General features: G+C 37.9%; 1 protein-coding gene across 2 annotated transcripts in view; it reads right to left on the minus strand.

Annotated features, from left to right (window-relative positions):
• Window positions 1-7,445: 7,445 nt before the first annotated feature.
• The window catches only part of LOC128865372 (chaoptin), a 186,177-nt gene continuing 175,490 nt past the window's right edge, over window positions 7,446-18,132 (minus strand). The window contains exons 5-7 of one of the 2 annotated variants that reach the window (XM_054105678.1): window positions 14,091-17,412; window positions 11,534-11,560; window positions 7,446-11,433 (exon numbers count right to left, since the gene is read on the minus strand). In XM_054105678.1, the coding sequence (XP_053961653.1) occupies window positions 11,260-11,433; window positions 11,534-11,560; window positions 14,091-17,412 (3,523 nt within the window). In that variant the 3' untranslated portion in view covers window positions 7,446-11,259. The remainder of the gene's footprint in view (window positions 11,434-11,533; window positions 11,561-14,090; window positions 17,413-18,132) is intronic. The other variant, XM_054105679.1, reaches the window with a different exon arrangement.

The raw sequence follows: 18,132 nt of genomic DNA on the forward strand, positions 1-18,132 counted from the left end.
AGTTTAAACAATTTTTCGTTTGCTTTAGAAATATTTATTTTTCTTTTTTTCAAAAGTAAAAGCTGCTTAAGAACTGACAGAGAACTTGAACACTTCTTATAGACCCTTTCAGACATCAGGCGAGTGCGTGGAGGACTCAAAACGAACCAAGAACAGAAATACCACGTCATTTTGCGTCAAAAAAGAAAGCGACGCTTTATTAGGTGCTTGGCCGCGGTCTTCTTTCTATCCATCAGCTGAATATATTATATAAAATCAACACGATTTTTTAGCAGCTTTAAACTTGCACTTTATTACACTAAAATTTAATTAGCTTTGAAACTGCGTTCGAAAAATTTTTCTAGAAATTTTAAGCAAAAATCATGGAATTGCGATTAAAATTGCATAAAGTATGATTGCGTATTTATATTTATATGTTTTTGTTAGATAATGAGTAACGTGTTAAAAAAACAAAGAGACACAAAGGAAAACTAGCCAAAATTGTTCAAAATGCTGAGGTGCGGTCGTTTTATCGCGCGCTGTATGCACCAAAATTTCTTGCCGCTGGGGAGTGATTAGCTTACGCAGTATACTGAAATGAGCTGAATCCGAATTCGGTTGCAAAAGTTTACATCATACCAAAAATTTTACTCCAAACAACCAAATAATGTCTTTCGAGTTGGATATGAGCACCAGTAGAGATGTGAAAAAACATTAATTTCGTACGTGATATATGAATGTAAGCTTCTCCCGATAGAGAGAATAATAAAGTGGCGCCGATTATAGTACCGCTATTTTACTCTCAGCAAATTTGACAGAATTGCTGTGTATGTCACGCCGCACACGTTCAATTTGTTCATGTGTTGTGTAATTTTTTCTTTCTCTGGATTTCTTATGCCCATTTTCACATTTCTCTTATGCAACTGCACCAATGTGGCGGCATGCACTCTGATGAGAGCAATCTTGTTTCTATCATTCTTCTAATTTTACAATATCTCGATTTCACTCAAGAGAGACATAAAAATAATAAAAATCTATTATGAAAATGAGAGATCGGAACGGATGTATGAGGTTCCGTTTAGTCCTTAAAATTGTGCAACTTTTCCATAGAAAACGAAGTCGTTTATGTAAAGGAAGGTATTGAAGTCAATCAAAGTTTGCAAATTAAATTCATAGGAAGAATAAAATCATAAATTCTGTAAGAATATGTTATCCAGGATGAGCTCGATTAATGCCCTTGAACTATTTAGTTCTGTATAGATACTTTAAAGATAGAGTTTATGTGAAACATTCGTTTATATGAAAATTATCGAGGTGGATCCACAATTAAGCCATAAGTGCTTTCTAAAAGTTCCTAGGTGGCACTAGTTTTATTGCATTCACCACTTTTTCAGTTAGTACTAACCTTAAAAGGGCAACTGTTAAAATTTCTTGATATTCTATTCATTAGTTCATGACTTATAAGGCTTAGAGTGGCGCTACTTTTGTTACTTTCAAAACAATGAATCAAAAATAATTTCGTGTTTTAATTTTACACTGCTTCTTGATGGGAAAAATATCGCTCAAGTAAAGCAATAGCTGGAAATGTGTTTTGGGGACTCTGCTCCATCAGAAACAACAATAAAACGAAGGTTTGCGGACTTCAAACTGACTGATGTTCGTAGATATATCGATGGTGCACAACGCAGTGGACGCCCAAATGCGGCGGTAATACCAGAAAACATCAAAAATATCCAAAAAAATGTTTTGAATGATGGAAAAGTGAAGTTGCACGAGTTAGCTGATATCGTAAAGATATCAAAAGGTCGTGATAGCTATATATTGCATGATCGTGTGACTATGAGAAAGCTCTGTTTAAGGTGGGTGCCACGTTTGCTCACTGTGTGTAATTAATGTGTAAGTGATACGCAAGCAAACTTTTTGAAAACATTTAAATTTTATTTTTATTTATTTTTATTTATTTTTATTTCTTACGTCTCTGGCACTTTCTATTAATACACTGTGGACGAGCCACTGAAAAAAATGAAAAAAAACAACAACACAAACTTCAAAAGGCGTTAAAATTGCGGTATGTAATAAAATCAATTTCAATTCACCAATACATGCACATATATTAATATACAATATTTCATTTCAAAAAATCTTTCACTTAAAAAAACGTTGGAGTGTCTAAATTTCACGTTTGCTATTAGAAATCTTCACTTGTATTTTATGTCTATTGTTGTTTCTGTTGTTGTTATATTAAATGCATCAGTTCAAATAACGAGTTTCGTTTCGTTTATCGTTAAATTATTATTACAAACAAATATACATTTTCAGCATTGATTCTTCATCTACTTAATTTTAAGTATTACTTATCTTCTTCTGTTTAGGTATTTTCGTCGCCTGCTTCTTTTCACACAGACAATTTTCACTCTTCAATCAGCACTTCAGTAAATTTCAGCAGTGTACGACTTCATTTGCTATGAAAAAATCGCTTACTTTTATGGCTAAAATTGATTTGTTTTTTAATATTTTCATACGTTAGCTTTTACTAATAAACCGAATGTACTCGCATATCTAAGTACGTTTCCACTTATAATCTATTCATATTCAGTATATATTATTATATATTATATATATATGTACATATCCATTTGATATTTACAGCAGTAGTTGCTTAATTGTTAAGGTTTGCAGTTTATTTAATTATAATTAGTATCACGATTGTCCATTTTATAAATGAAAGTAGAGCAGAAAGCATGAACCTAATCTTTTATGTATCAAATATTATTGAACTGAATAGACTTCGTAGAGGAAGCAGCAGTTGAAACTTTAACTGAAATAAGACTCTACTTAAAAAAAAAAGAGGAGGAAAAATTAAATAAAACTACTATACCAAATAAAGCCATTCCGATTGACGAGTTTTCTGAGTAATATTTTGATTACATTTAGAAGCTGGACTGAAAGCAGGGGACTCGCTATAAATTCCTCAAAAATTGAAATAATTCCCTTTACAAAGAAACATAGGCGCCCTATAATATCCCCGCTAATTTTTAAGGTTGTGGAGATTCCTTTGAACAAGAATGTCAAGTACTTAGGACTCATATTAGGTAGGAAACTCACGTGGAAATCTAATATTAAGGAAAGAGTAAAGAAGGTCAACGTTGCATTATATACTTGAAAAAAAGCGGTCGCTATCAAATGGGGACTAACACCACGTGTTACGAACTGCCTCTATATTTCCGCAGTTAGGCCAATTTTAATGTATGGAATACTTGTATGGTTGTCATCTGCTCAAAAGGCGAGTTACGCTAAAATCATGAGTAATGTCCAAATAATAGCTTTTTTAAGCATCTCTGGCGCTTTAAGGACTACCCCGAACAAAGCGCTGGAAGTGCTAATCAATTTACCTGCCCTAAATCTGTTAGAGAAACACGTGACCGCCGCCTCGGCGCTCAGACTCAAAAGAATGGCGCTATGGAAAGACCGGTGGTTTGGCCACGCTTCTATTTTGCACTCTCTGAATAGTCACAAACAAGAAATAGACTACACTATCCCTAGACTCACCTCTGAAAGGCTCTTCAAGACGAGTATACCATCAAGAAGGGAGTCGCAGACCCTAAGGCCATGGAGAAGGGGGAATTAAATTTTTATACAGATGGTTCCAAGCTAGACGAAAAGGTTGGCTATGGAGTTTTCTCGAAGAAATTAGGACTGGAACTGTCCGTTTGACTACCAGACTGCTGCAGCGTTTAGCAGGCAGAGGTTCTAGCCATAAAAGAAGTGGTACATATCTAAATACACACGCTGTAACGAAAACGACTATAAATATTTTCTTGGATAGCCAGGCGGCCATCAAATCAATGAATGTGGCTATATGTACTAAGATCGAAGGTGACGCAAGAAATGATGGCAGAGCAGTTGGGAGTGACCCAAAAACCCATTTCCAAACGTTTGAAAGACATGGGGATGATTTTAAAGGTCGGAAGATGGGTGCCGCATGAACTGACTGAAAGGCAGGAAGAGAACCAAAAAAACACTTGTGAAATGCTGCTCTCCCGGTTCAAAAAGAAGTTATTTTTGGCATCGAATCGTTACGGGTGATGAAAAATGGGTGTATTTCTCCAATCCCAAGCGTAAACGATCGTATGGTCCGCCCGGCCACAAACCAAAAACAACGGCCAAACCAAATCGCTTCGGCCGCAAGGCAATGCTGTGTGTTTTCTGGGATCACCGTGGTATGATTTGGTACGAGCTATTAAAACCAGGTGAAACAGTTGACGGTGCACGCTACAAAGGACAATTGGCCGATTTGAACAGCGCTATACACCGAAAACGTGCCGATCGGCGTCACAGAGTAATTTTTCTTGATGACAATGCACCGCCACATCGGACAAGAGCGACCCCGTAATTGGTGTAGGCGTACGATTGGGAACCGCTGATGCATGCGGCTTACTCACCAGACTTGGCGCTTTCCGATTATCATTAGTTTGCATCGATGAGCCACACACTTTCCGAGCAGCGCTTCAACTCTCACGAAGAAGCCAAAAAATGGCTCAATGATTGGTTTGCGGCCAAAGACGGCCAATTTTTTTGGCGCGGCATCCACAAATTGCCTGAGAGATGGGGAAAATGTGTCGCTAGCGATGGCTATAATTTTGAAAATTAAATTTGTAATCATTTTTTGTTAATAAATGTTTGAAATTGAAAAACAAAGTCTCATTTCATAGGTAAGATAATAGGTAAGTAAGATAAAAAGTAGCTAAATTCTGCTCAGCCAAAGTACGATAAAAAGTAGCCAAATTAGGCTCAGAAAGTCTTCAGATCAGTTTTTAAAATTCTTGTCAAAATCAGTTCAACGTTTCTCCAGCGCCACTCCTGAAATACCATATTTTTCGTTAATCCATTACAGAGATTAGTCTTACGGTAGATTTTTTTTAAATGGTTTTATTTATCTCATTAAACGCTCTTCATTACTCATATTTTTTTGCTTTAATTTTTTAGTAATTTCAATATGAAATAGTTTTATTATAGTGCAAAAGAATCACAACGGACCTACGAGGAGTGCCTTTTATATTTCGGGATTTGGCAGCCCTGGTGTTGCAATCTGGCAACTCACAGCTGTATCGCAAAGTTTGGCATTTTTTGGCTTTTACGTACTCAGTACGTTTTGAAATACCGGCGCTATTTGTGTTGTTTACAGTAACTTAAAAGATTCATCTCGGTCCAAAAATGGAATTAAATCGTGAACATTTTCGTGCGATTATTTTTTACAACTTTCGACGTGGATTAACTCAGCAATATTGGACCATCAAGGACCAGTGTTTATCGATGGTATGGTGAATTCAATCGTGGTCGTAGTTCACTACAAGACGAATTTCGTGAAGGTCATCCAAAATCAGTTGTTGTTCCGAAAACCATTGATGCTGTGCGCGAACTGATATTGCAAGATCGTCATGTGACCTATCGTGAGATTGAGACAATCTTAGGCATTAGTGGGACCAGCAAACATTCAATATTGCATAAACATTTGACTGTCAAAAAAATTTGTTCGCGTTGGATCCCGCACAATTTGTCAATCGCTCAAAAAAAGACTCGTGTCGGTTGGTCGAAGGAAATGCTCAAAAATACGATCGCGGGGCTTCGAAATACGTCTATGACATCGTGACAGGTGATCGCGTATGAGCCCGAAAGTAAACAGTCGACTGTATGGGTGTTTTAAGATGAGCCAAATCCAACAAAAGTTGTTCGCGCACGAAGCACTTCCAAGCAAATGGTCGCCTGTTTTTTCGGAAAAACTGGACATGACTGGACATGTAAATTCTGAGTTGTACACAACCATTTGTTTGCCAGTTGTCTTCCAAGAAATTAGGAAAACCAATCGCCAAAGACATCGACAAAACATCGAATGAATGGGTCATCCGCCGTATAGTCCTGACTTGGCACCGAATGACTTCTTTTTATTCCCGTACGTAAAAAACAAACTGAGAGGTCAACGTTTTTCGACACCTGAAGAAGCGGTTGCGGCATTCAGAATGCATGTTTTGGAGGTACCTCATTCAGAGTGGCAAAAGTGTTTCGACAATTTGTTCAAACGCATGCAAAAGTGTATAGATCTTCATGGAGAACATTTTGAAAAACAATAAAGTGATTTTCGATGATTAAAATTTGTTTTTGTTCTCTAATTCCGACATATAAAAGGCACCCCTCGTATAAGGTCTGAGTGAGTATGTCATACGGACCGGCTACCACCATAGTATAAAAGAGGCCAATAAATTTCTTCGAATGCCAGACCAAAAATTTGCTAAAAAAAAGTTTTCAAACTCTGAAAATTATTTGGAAACAAGCAGAAAAAGAAAATAAATCGAATTGGAAACCTACTTTTTTAGTAAAAGCAAATTTAAATTTATTTAATGTATATTATTTAATTACCTCTTTTTAGTCAACTTTCTCTACTCGTATTTTGCTACTAAAAAAGTGCCTTATCATCCTTAAAAAATGTATAATTATTAATATTAAGATTCCAGAATTTTTCTATTTTTCTGCTCATCAACTAAAATCAATTCAACGTCAATGCGCTAATTAAAAAAATTATCTATTTTTTATTTACTTTTTTTTAGATTTATTTAATAATCAATTGCACGGTGCTGATATTTTTTCATTGGATACCAAACATTCTTTCTTAGAAGTCTCAACATTATTTCCTACTAATTCTGTTATTGCGCTAAACTACAACTAAACTACTTTTTTACTTGGCCTTAGCTTACTGAGAAATGTCCACAGCATAACCGAGTGTGGGTGTGTGGGCGTAAGTGTGTTTGGTGATTAGACTTACCCATTAGTATACTTTAGTATAGTTTTTATTTACAGAAAATTTTATACATTTTAAGGTATTTTGTTATTGACTGAAGTGTTTTTTTTTTTAATTTTAATTATTTTTTGCAATTTTTTATTTAGTGTTCATAATTTTTATATTTTTTTTAACTTAATATATAGGTATGTATAAATATGTCTATACCTTTTTAGTTAGATTGGGCATATTTCTTAATAAAAAATCGTGCTTGTTCATTTATTATTTATTTACTATTAAGTTTTTATTTTTACATCAGCTTTTTATATAAATAATCTTTATCAGCTTTTAAGGGGGCTGCTTTAGAGGCTTCAAAAAATCGATTTTTTTTGGTTTTTGCATAAATGTCTTCCGAAGCTATCCAAGAATGTTTCCTGCAAATTCCAGAAGCAAATTCACAATATTTTCGGAGTTACAGGAAAAATTGTGAGCAAGGTATACGCCCGGCCGGATCGCCCGGTTTTCTATTTTTGCAATTTGTCCTAATTGGCGGGAAAGATAGGGAAAAAGTTTAACGTCCTATTGAAACGAGATAACATTGATTGTATTTGGAATTAAATTCTCTTCTAGTTGAACCTAAAAAACCTTAAGAAAGTTGTGATTAACCCACTTTTTAAACAATCTAAAGCGAATTTGTTTTTCCAAAAAAATTATTTTTTTTTTGTTTTTGCGAAAAATTGTTGAATTTCTCACTTTTTGTTTAATTTTCTTGGTTTAACTAGAAGCTATACTATACTAAAATAAAAAATTCTTTGGGTTTTTGGTTTGAGATGAAAATTGCGACCTGCATTTGTCCCGCCGCACGACACATGCACACCCGAGGCGCCTCGGCAAAATGCTTGTACCAGGCATAATGTGACATATATTTTAACGAAAAAATTTGAGAAGACTGTTGAAATATATAACAATAAACCCAGAAAGTTTCAATTCAATCGAATATTTCTTTCCTTCCCAAAAAAAGCCACGAAAAAATCAAGTTTTTTAAGCCTCTAAAGCAGGCATGAAATGCTTGTCGCTACAGCTCATTTGCACGAGAATGTTTTTTTTTTTTGCACAGTTTGCATAGTTTTGGGGAAACCTCACTTTCTCCCTGGCAATAAGTGAATTTCTAACTAATCCATAGATGTCTAGAAGGGATATTGAAATGCCGTTGGCTGCAATAATGGCTGTAGAGAAATCTTTCTCACGGCTACGCTTGCGTGTACTTAGCCAAGTTTAGCTTTTTACGCGTCATAGCCTTGCGAGTGAGGCCAAAAGTGAAAAAGAAAAATGAGTTTCAAAGAAAATAATAATGGGAATTTCCACTAAATAACTCAAACTTACTATTCCCAAAATATGTTCGTAAATGTATAGTAATTACTTATTTTTAGGGTCTTAAAAGTAATGGATTTAGAACCCATAGTATCTTCTCTAAAACAAAAACCAAAAAAAACAAAAACACATGTTTTCAATTGATTACAAGCTGCTCTAATTTCCTCGTTTTTTATCTGAAGCGACAATTTTTTAATTTTTCTGAAAGCTTGAAATATTTCCTAAAGGACGCACGAGTTTTGTTCTCCTGTCTTTGATAGCTCGAAAGTGCCAATTGTTAATACTTTGCCTTAAAACAACATGTGGGAGACGTGATCCTACTTCCGTGCTTAAAATGGTAACCTCGCATGAGACAAGTGATACTTTTTCTGACCAAAAGTGAAATGCTCGTATCAAATACGAGATATTTTTTACCCACCTGAAAAGCTTTCATCGAAAGAGGCACAACTTCGTCGCTCGATTTATAAGGCTAGCGGTTAAAAGAAAAACATATGAGAAAACAAACAAAAAAAGAGGTTGTCTGTAAAGTCGGTTTACTGACGATAGTTTAACGTGACAACGTCATAAGAAAATACTGATGTAATGGTTGCAATTTTCAAAACAAAATTTTAATTTTATTTGTTTGATAGATATTTTGTATGGATATAGAGAAGGAGGTAAATGGAATTACATTTACACAAACGTGAACAATTTCAAATTCATGAAAGATATGTTCAATTTCGATTGTGCATCAGACGTTAATAAGTAAACAACACTAAGAGGCAACATGATCGTTTTCCTTTTTCAGGACACTTTACACTCGAAACACTCCCTTTCATTTCCTACTTTTTCTATCATCGTCCTATTCTCAACAGAGAAATGGTTCATTACCATGCACACAGGAAGAAGGCATATGCAAATACAAATATGTGAATTTATATACAAATGCGCATATACATACATATACATACATATACATATATGCTCACTCAAGTAGGAGAGAGCCAGATGTCGAACGTTGCCGAATGCGGAGGCCGATTGTGCTCTTTGTCGTTCGTTCCGCGCTCTCGCTTACAGTTCAAGTAAGGTAACGACGCATGAGCAGGATAACGACGAATGAGCAAGCAGCATAATGACGCATTTTTTGGTGCGTGCAGCCGGCTATATCGAATTATAAGACGTTACCACGTCAAAAAATTCAATTGTTAAGATTTGGTAGAGGAATACAATATTATCGGTATTTGCTCACAAAATTGCATGTAAAGCTTAACAAGAAACAGGGCGTGTATTGTAGACTTGTAAAAAGTTTTCGCACTACCTATTTGTCCCTTTACATTTCATGAACATTTTTGTAGTGCATCTTCCTTACGAATTGGTTAATGCGTGGGGCGCAGTCGGCTCCACAAACAAACAAAAAGTACTGTTATTACTATCTTAGGCACAAGCCTTGGTAAAAAGATTTTTAGAGGTGTCGTCAATTGATTGGCAAACGTCACCTGGGGTCATGCGAACAAAAAATCGAGATTGTGTTGGTGATATAGGAATAAAATCAACTCAATGCCACTTCGTTGCTATTTGAACGACGAGTGATTGGGTGAGTGTAGGAATGCGTGTGAAAGTGAAGAATTCGGCTGGCGAGGAAGCCGGCGTGGAAGCTGAAATTACTCTCACAATTTTGCTTCGGATGGCCAAACCGTGTAATCTATCATCCTTGTATAGCTAAGAGTTTTACAATTTTGTAAAGAAACCACTACCTGCTACTCTTGTGAGATGTATTTTGCTATTTCACATTTCTCTTGGCTCTGGATGGATTTCAAGATGAGTTTACTTCTGGTTTTGGCATAACAGGTGGGAGAATAAATTCGTTCGTTAATAACAACAAACAAAAAAATTAAAAGAAATGCTCAGTTATTACGTCAGCCAATTGGCTGACTTTATTAGAAATTCTTAGCGCGACATAGCGGTTCGCGCATGCTGCCTCTTTCTGTATTCTCTCAACCGTGGAGTTCGGTATGAAATACGCTATAATGCAGCTCTCAAGGTGAATATGGCGATACCGGTTCTTCAAATACAACAATTTGGTGGGCTATTATCAGTCTCCTCTACTATTCTTCACTGAATGCAGAAGTGAGACAGAAAGTGCAAATATTCTCACTTCTGCCCTCAGGCACCAAGCAACTGATGAAACATTACCACCTCGTAGAGATTCGCCTTGACAGTTTCTATCTAATAGCTCGGCACACGCTCGTGCATTTACTGTCCAGCTTATATGTGTGTGTGTCGGGTGACACACGTACTTGCTTCGTGTCACACATACTTGTTGTCGGCTTTTGCATGATGAAAATCAAAAATTTTTGTTACTAGCGTCATGCACCCGACACGCACACATATAAGCTGCTGGACAGCAAATGCATGAGCGTATGCCGGAGCTATAACGACCATTCCCCTCCAAACTGCTTTTTTCTCTCTCTTTCTCTTCTCCAATTGGTCTCCCCACTTTGTTCACACCCCAATATATATTTATGATAACATTTTTTTTCTATTTTATTTTATTTTTATATTTTCCAGTTACCCAAGTGCTATAATCTATTTCTTGCTATGTATCATATCATCATCGTCTTATATATTTAGTTGTTAGTAGAAAGTAACTGTTTTAGGAATCAATGGCCTTACAGTTAACATTATACTGTGCCGACTTTTTTCATATTTATTAAAATCTTTGCTTTCAACTATAAATTTGTTTCATGCCTTTTATCATTCAACCTATATAAAAAGAATTTAATTTAAATTTAGCGACGGCTTAAAAACTGTTTCATTTATGATCTCTTCACTTATATCTATATCAGATTTACATTTGCTATTATATAATTAAAATTAACATTGTTTTAGGAAATTTACAATAATTTACATTTCGTCAAGCCAACAACACATTTCTTCTCCACTCAGTTCAACAGTTAAAGCAAGAACCACTCCAATTTGTTTAAGGATAATTAATATTTTTTTTCTTAATTTTTACATGGCAACACTTACAGCTACATCACACTTACAGTGCTCTGCTTCTACTTAGTACTTTACATGCACGGTCTGCTGCTTTAATCTCCGTGCTTTCGCTGCTCGTCTTACAGTTACGCTCACGCTCTACTCTACGCTTCCAATTATCAAAGCGACATTGTGAAGAGCGGCAGCACAATCGCCGCAAATGAGAGCAGAAAGAGGCGTTCACTTGAACTGCTGAGCGCGCTCGCTTGGCACAGCAGGTCTTCGGGGAAGATCTCCAGTATGGGCAGGCGACGACCTGTTGTCGGATCGTGACATGTGTTGGAACGCGCGCGCTGTAGAGAGGTGAGATAGTAGAAAACAGAAACAGATAAGTAAATGTACCACAACTTTGCAGTGTTCGAAAATAAAGCAATGAACAGAAAAAAGGCTTACGCGCATAACGTGTGCGGGTAACGGTAGCTTCGTGCGAGGTAACGAAACGCAAAAGAATTTTTGGAAAATAAGAAAACACATTAATTTTGTAAGTGTGTAAATAAAAAAAAGACATGCATACACACATCGCTCATTTACTTCAACAGTGACTCAAAAAACAAGATTTTTTAGTTAAATACGAAAAAATGTGCTCAATATCATAGTTAGTATTGTATAAAAAAGTCTTTGTGATTAGTAGAAAATTGAGCGCGTGAGATAAAAATGTGCCGTTATTCCACTTGTTGTGACGCGTTATTTTTGTACAACGGCATCGACACATTTCAGTTTAACTTCAGTCGTCGTCGTGTAAAGATTATTAGTTTTTCCGAAAAAACGATATATTTTGAATTACAGCGATTTATGTGAAAAGGTAGTTCTATTTTTCGTGTTGCTAATTTTCATGTAAACTATATTATTTCGCGTTGTGACTGTACTGCTGAAAAATGTTAGTTCCTCATAATTTGCGCAATACAATATGTGACGTTGCTGTTGAGAACAAATTAATTGCGTAATTAGATATTTTGTTTTGTGACGTTTTTTTCGTGAAAAAATGGGCTCTGTAGAAATAGCGATTTTGTTTTAATCAAAAATATGTCATTATTTACGAAAATTGTATCCGCTATAATGTAAAACACCTTCTAATAACGCAAAATGATACGCTCTTGCTGATAATAAATGACGAATTTCGACTTTTTTTAGCTTACTTGGAAATGTCGTTATCCAAAAATAATTGCGCATAAACAGCCAAATTTATAATAACTGTTTCGAGGAAGATTCTCCAGATCTAGAATTATGCACGCCAGTAGCTAAACAAAACTCTTTTGATCTACAGCCAAACATAAACGATTCTCCCATCATTTTGGCTAGTCCGGCGATGAAAGGGAAAAAACGAGGAAGCAGCCGGAAAATTGGAAGAAAACATTGTCAACATTGTCAACATTGTCAAAAAGAGAAATAGTGGTGAATACTTTGTAAGCTTAAAAAAAATCATTCGAAACAAAAGAGAAATTAAACCTCCTTGCCGTGAGAGCTGCCGGTATAAATATTCAAATAACGAATTAGGAACATGCATTTTTGAATACATTAAAAGTTTGGCAAAGACTGATGAAGATGAAATAATATTTTATTCCCATAATTGCGCTGGACAACAGAAAAACAAGTTCATGGTTGCCTTGTATTTATATGCCGTTCGCTACTTGGGTATAAAGTCCATCACCCACAAGTACCTCATCAAAGGCCATACCCAAAACGAAGGTGACTCCGCACATTCCCTTATTGAGAGAGCAACTAAACGAATCCTTAAAAGTGGTCCAGTATACACCACTGACTCATTCATTACTATAATTCGATCAGCAAAGAAAACAGGCCACCCATTCTTAGTGCAAGAAATGTCTTATGGAGACTTCTTTGACATCAAATTACTCTCTAATGATATGGGTCCATTGAATATGGGAGAAATTAAACTCTCTGAAGTGCAAATCTTGAAGGTTCAACGAGAGTCACCCAACTCTGTGCTTTTCAAAACATCATACGCTGAGGAGAAGTTCAGGGAAGCCACTATAATCAAATCGAAGAAGAAACATAGCACATCGATTGATTTACAAAAAGCCTACCACTCCAAAATGGGAATTCCTAATATTCAAAGCGAAGATATCAACGAATTAATTAAAAAGAACTTGATTCCACGTTTTTATCAAGAATTTTATAGCAATTTGTGATTAAATTTTCCCTGTAATTTATTATTATTATTATTATTAGTAACATTTTTAAAAACTGAAAATAAAGTTCATATAAAAATTTGTTCTAATGCTATGAATTTTTCTATTTAATTTATGTTTTAGTTAAAAAACTTCGAAAATAAAATGTCTAAATGTGAAAATATTGTATTTTATTCCTCAACAATAATGACACATTTACTTTATGACGGAGAAATTTCTATATTTTTTCAGAAAGAATGACATAATTCAAAGCAGAAAAGTTTTTGTTCAAAAAAAAGTAGCAAATCACTCATTTCGGTCGAATTTTCTTCTATAATGTATACTACATATCGTCCCCTTAGTATTAAAATAGCCTATACATTTTTTGATGTTTTGAGAAAATGAATTTCAAACTTTTTGCCGAAAGTAGCTCTCACTCAAATCTCGTTATGTCTGTAAATATTTATTATTTTTGACTGACGTTTTGACCCACTTTGTGGAACTAGAATTTGACAAAATTTTGACCACATATAAAATCGACGATGAAGAATCCAAAAATTGAATAAAAAAATAATAGCCTATGAGCACATAGGCTATTGTTATACTAAGGGGACGATATGACATATCACTAGTTTGCATTGAAAATCTGCGGCTTTAGCTTTTATTTAACCCACAAAAGAAAGCTGAAATCTATAAATTGCTCTCCTGAATAATTTTGTTTTTTGAGTTATGACACTATTGAAGTAAATGAGCGACATGTCAATCAACTAATTTTAATATATTTTTGTAGTTCCAACACTCTTCGCATTTTTCCGACTTACCTGTACCATCCGTTTCATTTCGTCCTTTTGTATCACTTTAATTTGCGCTGATTCACGTAACCACCGCCTCAGCCAGTGTCCGAACCACACCAGCCCGCACTCGCACTCGAGCGGATTTTGTGACGTATCCAGTCCGCCCATAATGTTGCGTGTGCCCACAGTATCCCAGTAAGTCTTATTCGGATAGAAGCTGTCCGCCGCGAGCGCATTGATTTTGTTGTTTGAAATGTCGATAGCCAGCTGAGGCACGGCACGCAGTGTGTAAAAAATGCCCGGCGGCAAGTCAGATATTCTGGTGTGCGAGATTTTCACCAGCAAATGTTGATTGCGCGCTAATCCCGTCAGCGCATCCGGCGCTATAGTTTGCACATTCCCGCCATACAACTCTAGCAACTGTAACTTCGTGTTATTCACCAGCTTCGCCAATAGCTCTGGGCCGATATTCGTTTCGACGCAATGCACACGTAATTCTTGCAGGCCCGGTATACGTGCCACAATCTCACCCAAATTCTGATGCGACGTGAGATGTAAACTGCGCAGAGAACGCAATTTGATAAACACCGACGGATTGCTCACCTTCACGTCGATCAGATTTAGATCGGTTAGATGGCGTAGAGCAACGAAATCGTGGGCGGTGATGCGTCGCAGTGGGTTGTGCGCCAGATCGAGTACACGCACCGATGTGGGTAAGTGTTCGGCAACGTTGCTGGCATTGACGATTTTATTATGTGACACATTCACGTGACGCAGCTGACGCATCTCGTGCAGCGAGGAGAGCTCCTGCAAGTAATTGCCGCTCACATCGAGGTGCGAGAGATAGGGCAGACTGAGCTGTGGCAGCACATAAAGACCCATGCGCCGTATTTTCAGGCGTCGCAGGCGTGGCGTGTGCAAGAATACCTCTTTCAGATTGGTGGTAACCAACGGGTTTTGCGACAATTCCAAGTTGGTAAGATTGTTGAGAAAAGTGAAGGTGTTGTCGGGCAGCACTGTGATGCGATTGCACGCCAAGTTGATGTCGTAGAGAAACTGGGAATTAACAAACATACTGGAGTCGAGATACTCGAGCGTATTTTGTGCCATCTGTATGCTGCGTAACGTAAAACCGACGTCCGAGAAGGCAGGCACCGGCCACACTGACAGCTGGTTCTCGGAGATGTCCAAGTATTCGAGGCGCGTATTCATGAATACCTCACGTGGAAGTGCACGCAGACGATTGCCACGTACACGTAGTATGCGTAACTTGCGCAGATTCGAGAACTGTTCTACCTGCAGCTGTTCGAGGCCATTGTAGCAGAGATCCAACTCCTGCAAACTATTTAGACCCTGAAAACTACGACGCCGCAGTGAAGTGATATTATTATGTGCAAGATTGAGTATCTCGAGGAATTCCAAATCACCGAACGCATGGTTGGCCAGGCCACCAATGTTGTTGTTCGCCAAGTTCAGGAAGCGCAACGTATTGGCGAGATTCGCGAAGCTTTCGGTCTTGCTGATCGCATTGTGACTGATATCCAGGTTATAAATATACATGTACGAGCTGAGTTCGTCCTCGAAGTGTGAAATTTGGTTGTAGGTGACATTCAGCCTCAGCGGCGTGCTGGTGTTGGAGACAAAGTGGAACATTTTTAGCGAGAGCGTGCACAGATGGTTGTGCATCAAGTCCAAGGCCGCGAGGTTGGGTAGTATGGTGAAGGCACCATGTGAGATGTTGGCCAATTGATTGTAGGACAAATCGATGTAGCGCAGAAATTCCAAATTGTAGAAGCTATGCCGCTCAAGCAATTTCAACTTATTCGATTGCAAGTTAAGCGTTTGCAGGTCACCTAAATTGTAAAAGGTATGGCGCGCAATGACCTCCAATGTATTGTACGAGAGATCGATCTCCACCAAGTGGCTGTGTACGTCGGGTAGAAAGAGTCCACTCGGCAGCTGCTTAACTTGATTGAATGCCAAATTGATGTAGCTCAGCTCGCGCATATTCGCAAAAGATTCATTGGACAACATCTTCAGGTTATTATTGTCTAAACCGAGCCACATTAGTTGTGAGAGCGGCACTAGCGCATCGAGTGGATCGATTGACTCCAAAATGCGTGCCGGGAAGACCGCAAATGAGAGTTCAAGTATTTTCAACGTGCGCGAAACATTCTCGAAAACCATAGGGTGATGTATGTTGATGTCATTGAAGCTCAAACTGATTTCCTGTATTTGCTCCAACCCATAGAAGGAGCCCAAATGCAAGTGCGTGATTTTGTTGTTACGCAACAATATCGTCTGCAAGTTCGCACCCCAATTATCCACCGCAAAAATGCCCTCCGGTATATCCGATATCAGATTGTAGCCCATATTGAGATATGACAGCTGTGTATAGTTGCGCAACGCCAACACCGGGATCATCGTGAAATTATTGCCGCTCAAGCTGAGCACGCGCAGATTCTCGGTATTCTCCGGCAAATTGGTTAGCTGACAAATATTATTCGAGGCTAAATACAAATACTTCAGCTTGTGCAGCGTACTAATCGCCCCTGGCACCGCATTTAGTTCATTACGCTCCAGATCCAAATACTCCAACGTCTCAGTTATACCTTCAAAGGCATTGACATGTATGCGTTCGATGGCATTGAAAGCCAAAACCAAATGCACAATGCCAGTACCCTTGAACACGGCCGGTGGTAGCTGGCGTATATAGTTCTTCTCCAGATTGAGCGCGCGCACATGCACATCTGAGTAGTTGTTCTGAAACCAATCTGATTCCAGCGTCTCCACCAAATTCATGCCCATGTCGAGCTTTTCGAGTCGCATGCGCACCAACCGCAACTCTTTCGTTTGCACGCTACGCAGTAAATTGTCACGTAGCGATACGATACGTAGCCCGTGTAGGTGCTCGAAGAGTTGTTGTGGAAAAACGGTGAGCAGGTTGCTCGATAGATCGATGGTGACCAAAGAGCGTGGCAGGAAGTTGGGCGCTATATGGTAGATGCGGTTATTGGAGATATCTAGCCAGAGTAGCTTTTGAAGGCGGCTAAATGGTTTGCTGGGCGCAATGTGATTGCTCGTGCTTGGTATGTGGCCCGCAGATCCACTGAGTCCAGTCAGCGTGTTCAGCGCGTTATTGTGGCCGCTCTTTGTGGTGGCCAGCTCATCATGTCGCGTGATCGCCGCCAAGCTGGAGGGATGACCACTACCGCCACCATTCACGCCATTACCATTTTCATGCAGACCAAAAGGTGACACTTCGGTGATGTCGTTGCCCGAAAGGTGTAGGGATCGCAATGTGTCGAAGAGAGCTTCCCAGTTGCCTTCGAGCGAAGTGATGTGATTCCTTTTGGTGGTTAGAAGAGCAGGGAAAATACGGAACGTGTGTAAATTAGCTGATATTTCATAGAATTAGTGCAGTTAACATAAGTTTTTGGGAAAGCCGTAAAAATAAAATTTAACAAAATGTAAATTAACTGGATAATCAAATGTTGGCATTAGTACTTCGCTGGCAGAAATTTTGGAGAAAATATTTTTAGAGCCTAAATCGGTGGCCAAACCAGGGTTATCGGACAGAAATGTTCTATTGTGTATTTGGTGGGACTTGAAAGGAATAATTTGTTAAAAGTTGCTTCTGTATGGCCAAATAGAAACTCTAAAACTCAGATCGCTACTGTGAACAACTGGAACGTTTGAAGCTAGCGATTGACCAGTAACGGCCAGAATGGGTCAACAGAAGAGATATTGTATTTCATCAAGATAACGCAAGGCCACACACGTCTGTAGTGACTCGTCAAAAACTTCGGGAGTTGGGTTGGGAAGTTTTAATGCATCCAACGAATAGTCCGTATCTGGTACAAAGCGGTTACCACTTTTATCTGCTTAATAAAAATTTAGTATTAAGAGATGATTTTGAAAATCGATTACTAAACTTTGTTCTGGATAGGTGGGTACGTGAAATGGTTGAAGTGCCGGATTGGCACTCCTCAAGTAGCACTAAAGCACCGTTCTGATACTATTATGAGACCTCCAACAGGCAGATTATCTACAGCCAGCCAGAGCTGGA

Source organism: Anastrepha ludens, chromosome 5 (genome assembly GCF_028408465.1).
Source record: "Anastrepha ludens isolate Willacy chromosome 5, idAnaLude1.1, whole genome shotgun sequence".
Taxonomy (NCBI): Eukaryota; Metazoa; Arthropoda; class Insecta; order Diptera; family Tephritidae; genus Anastrepha; species Anastrepha ludens.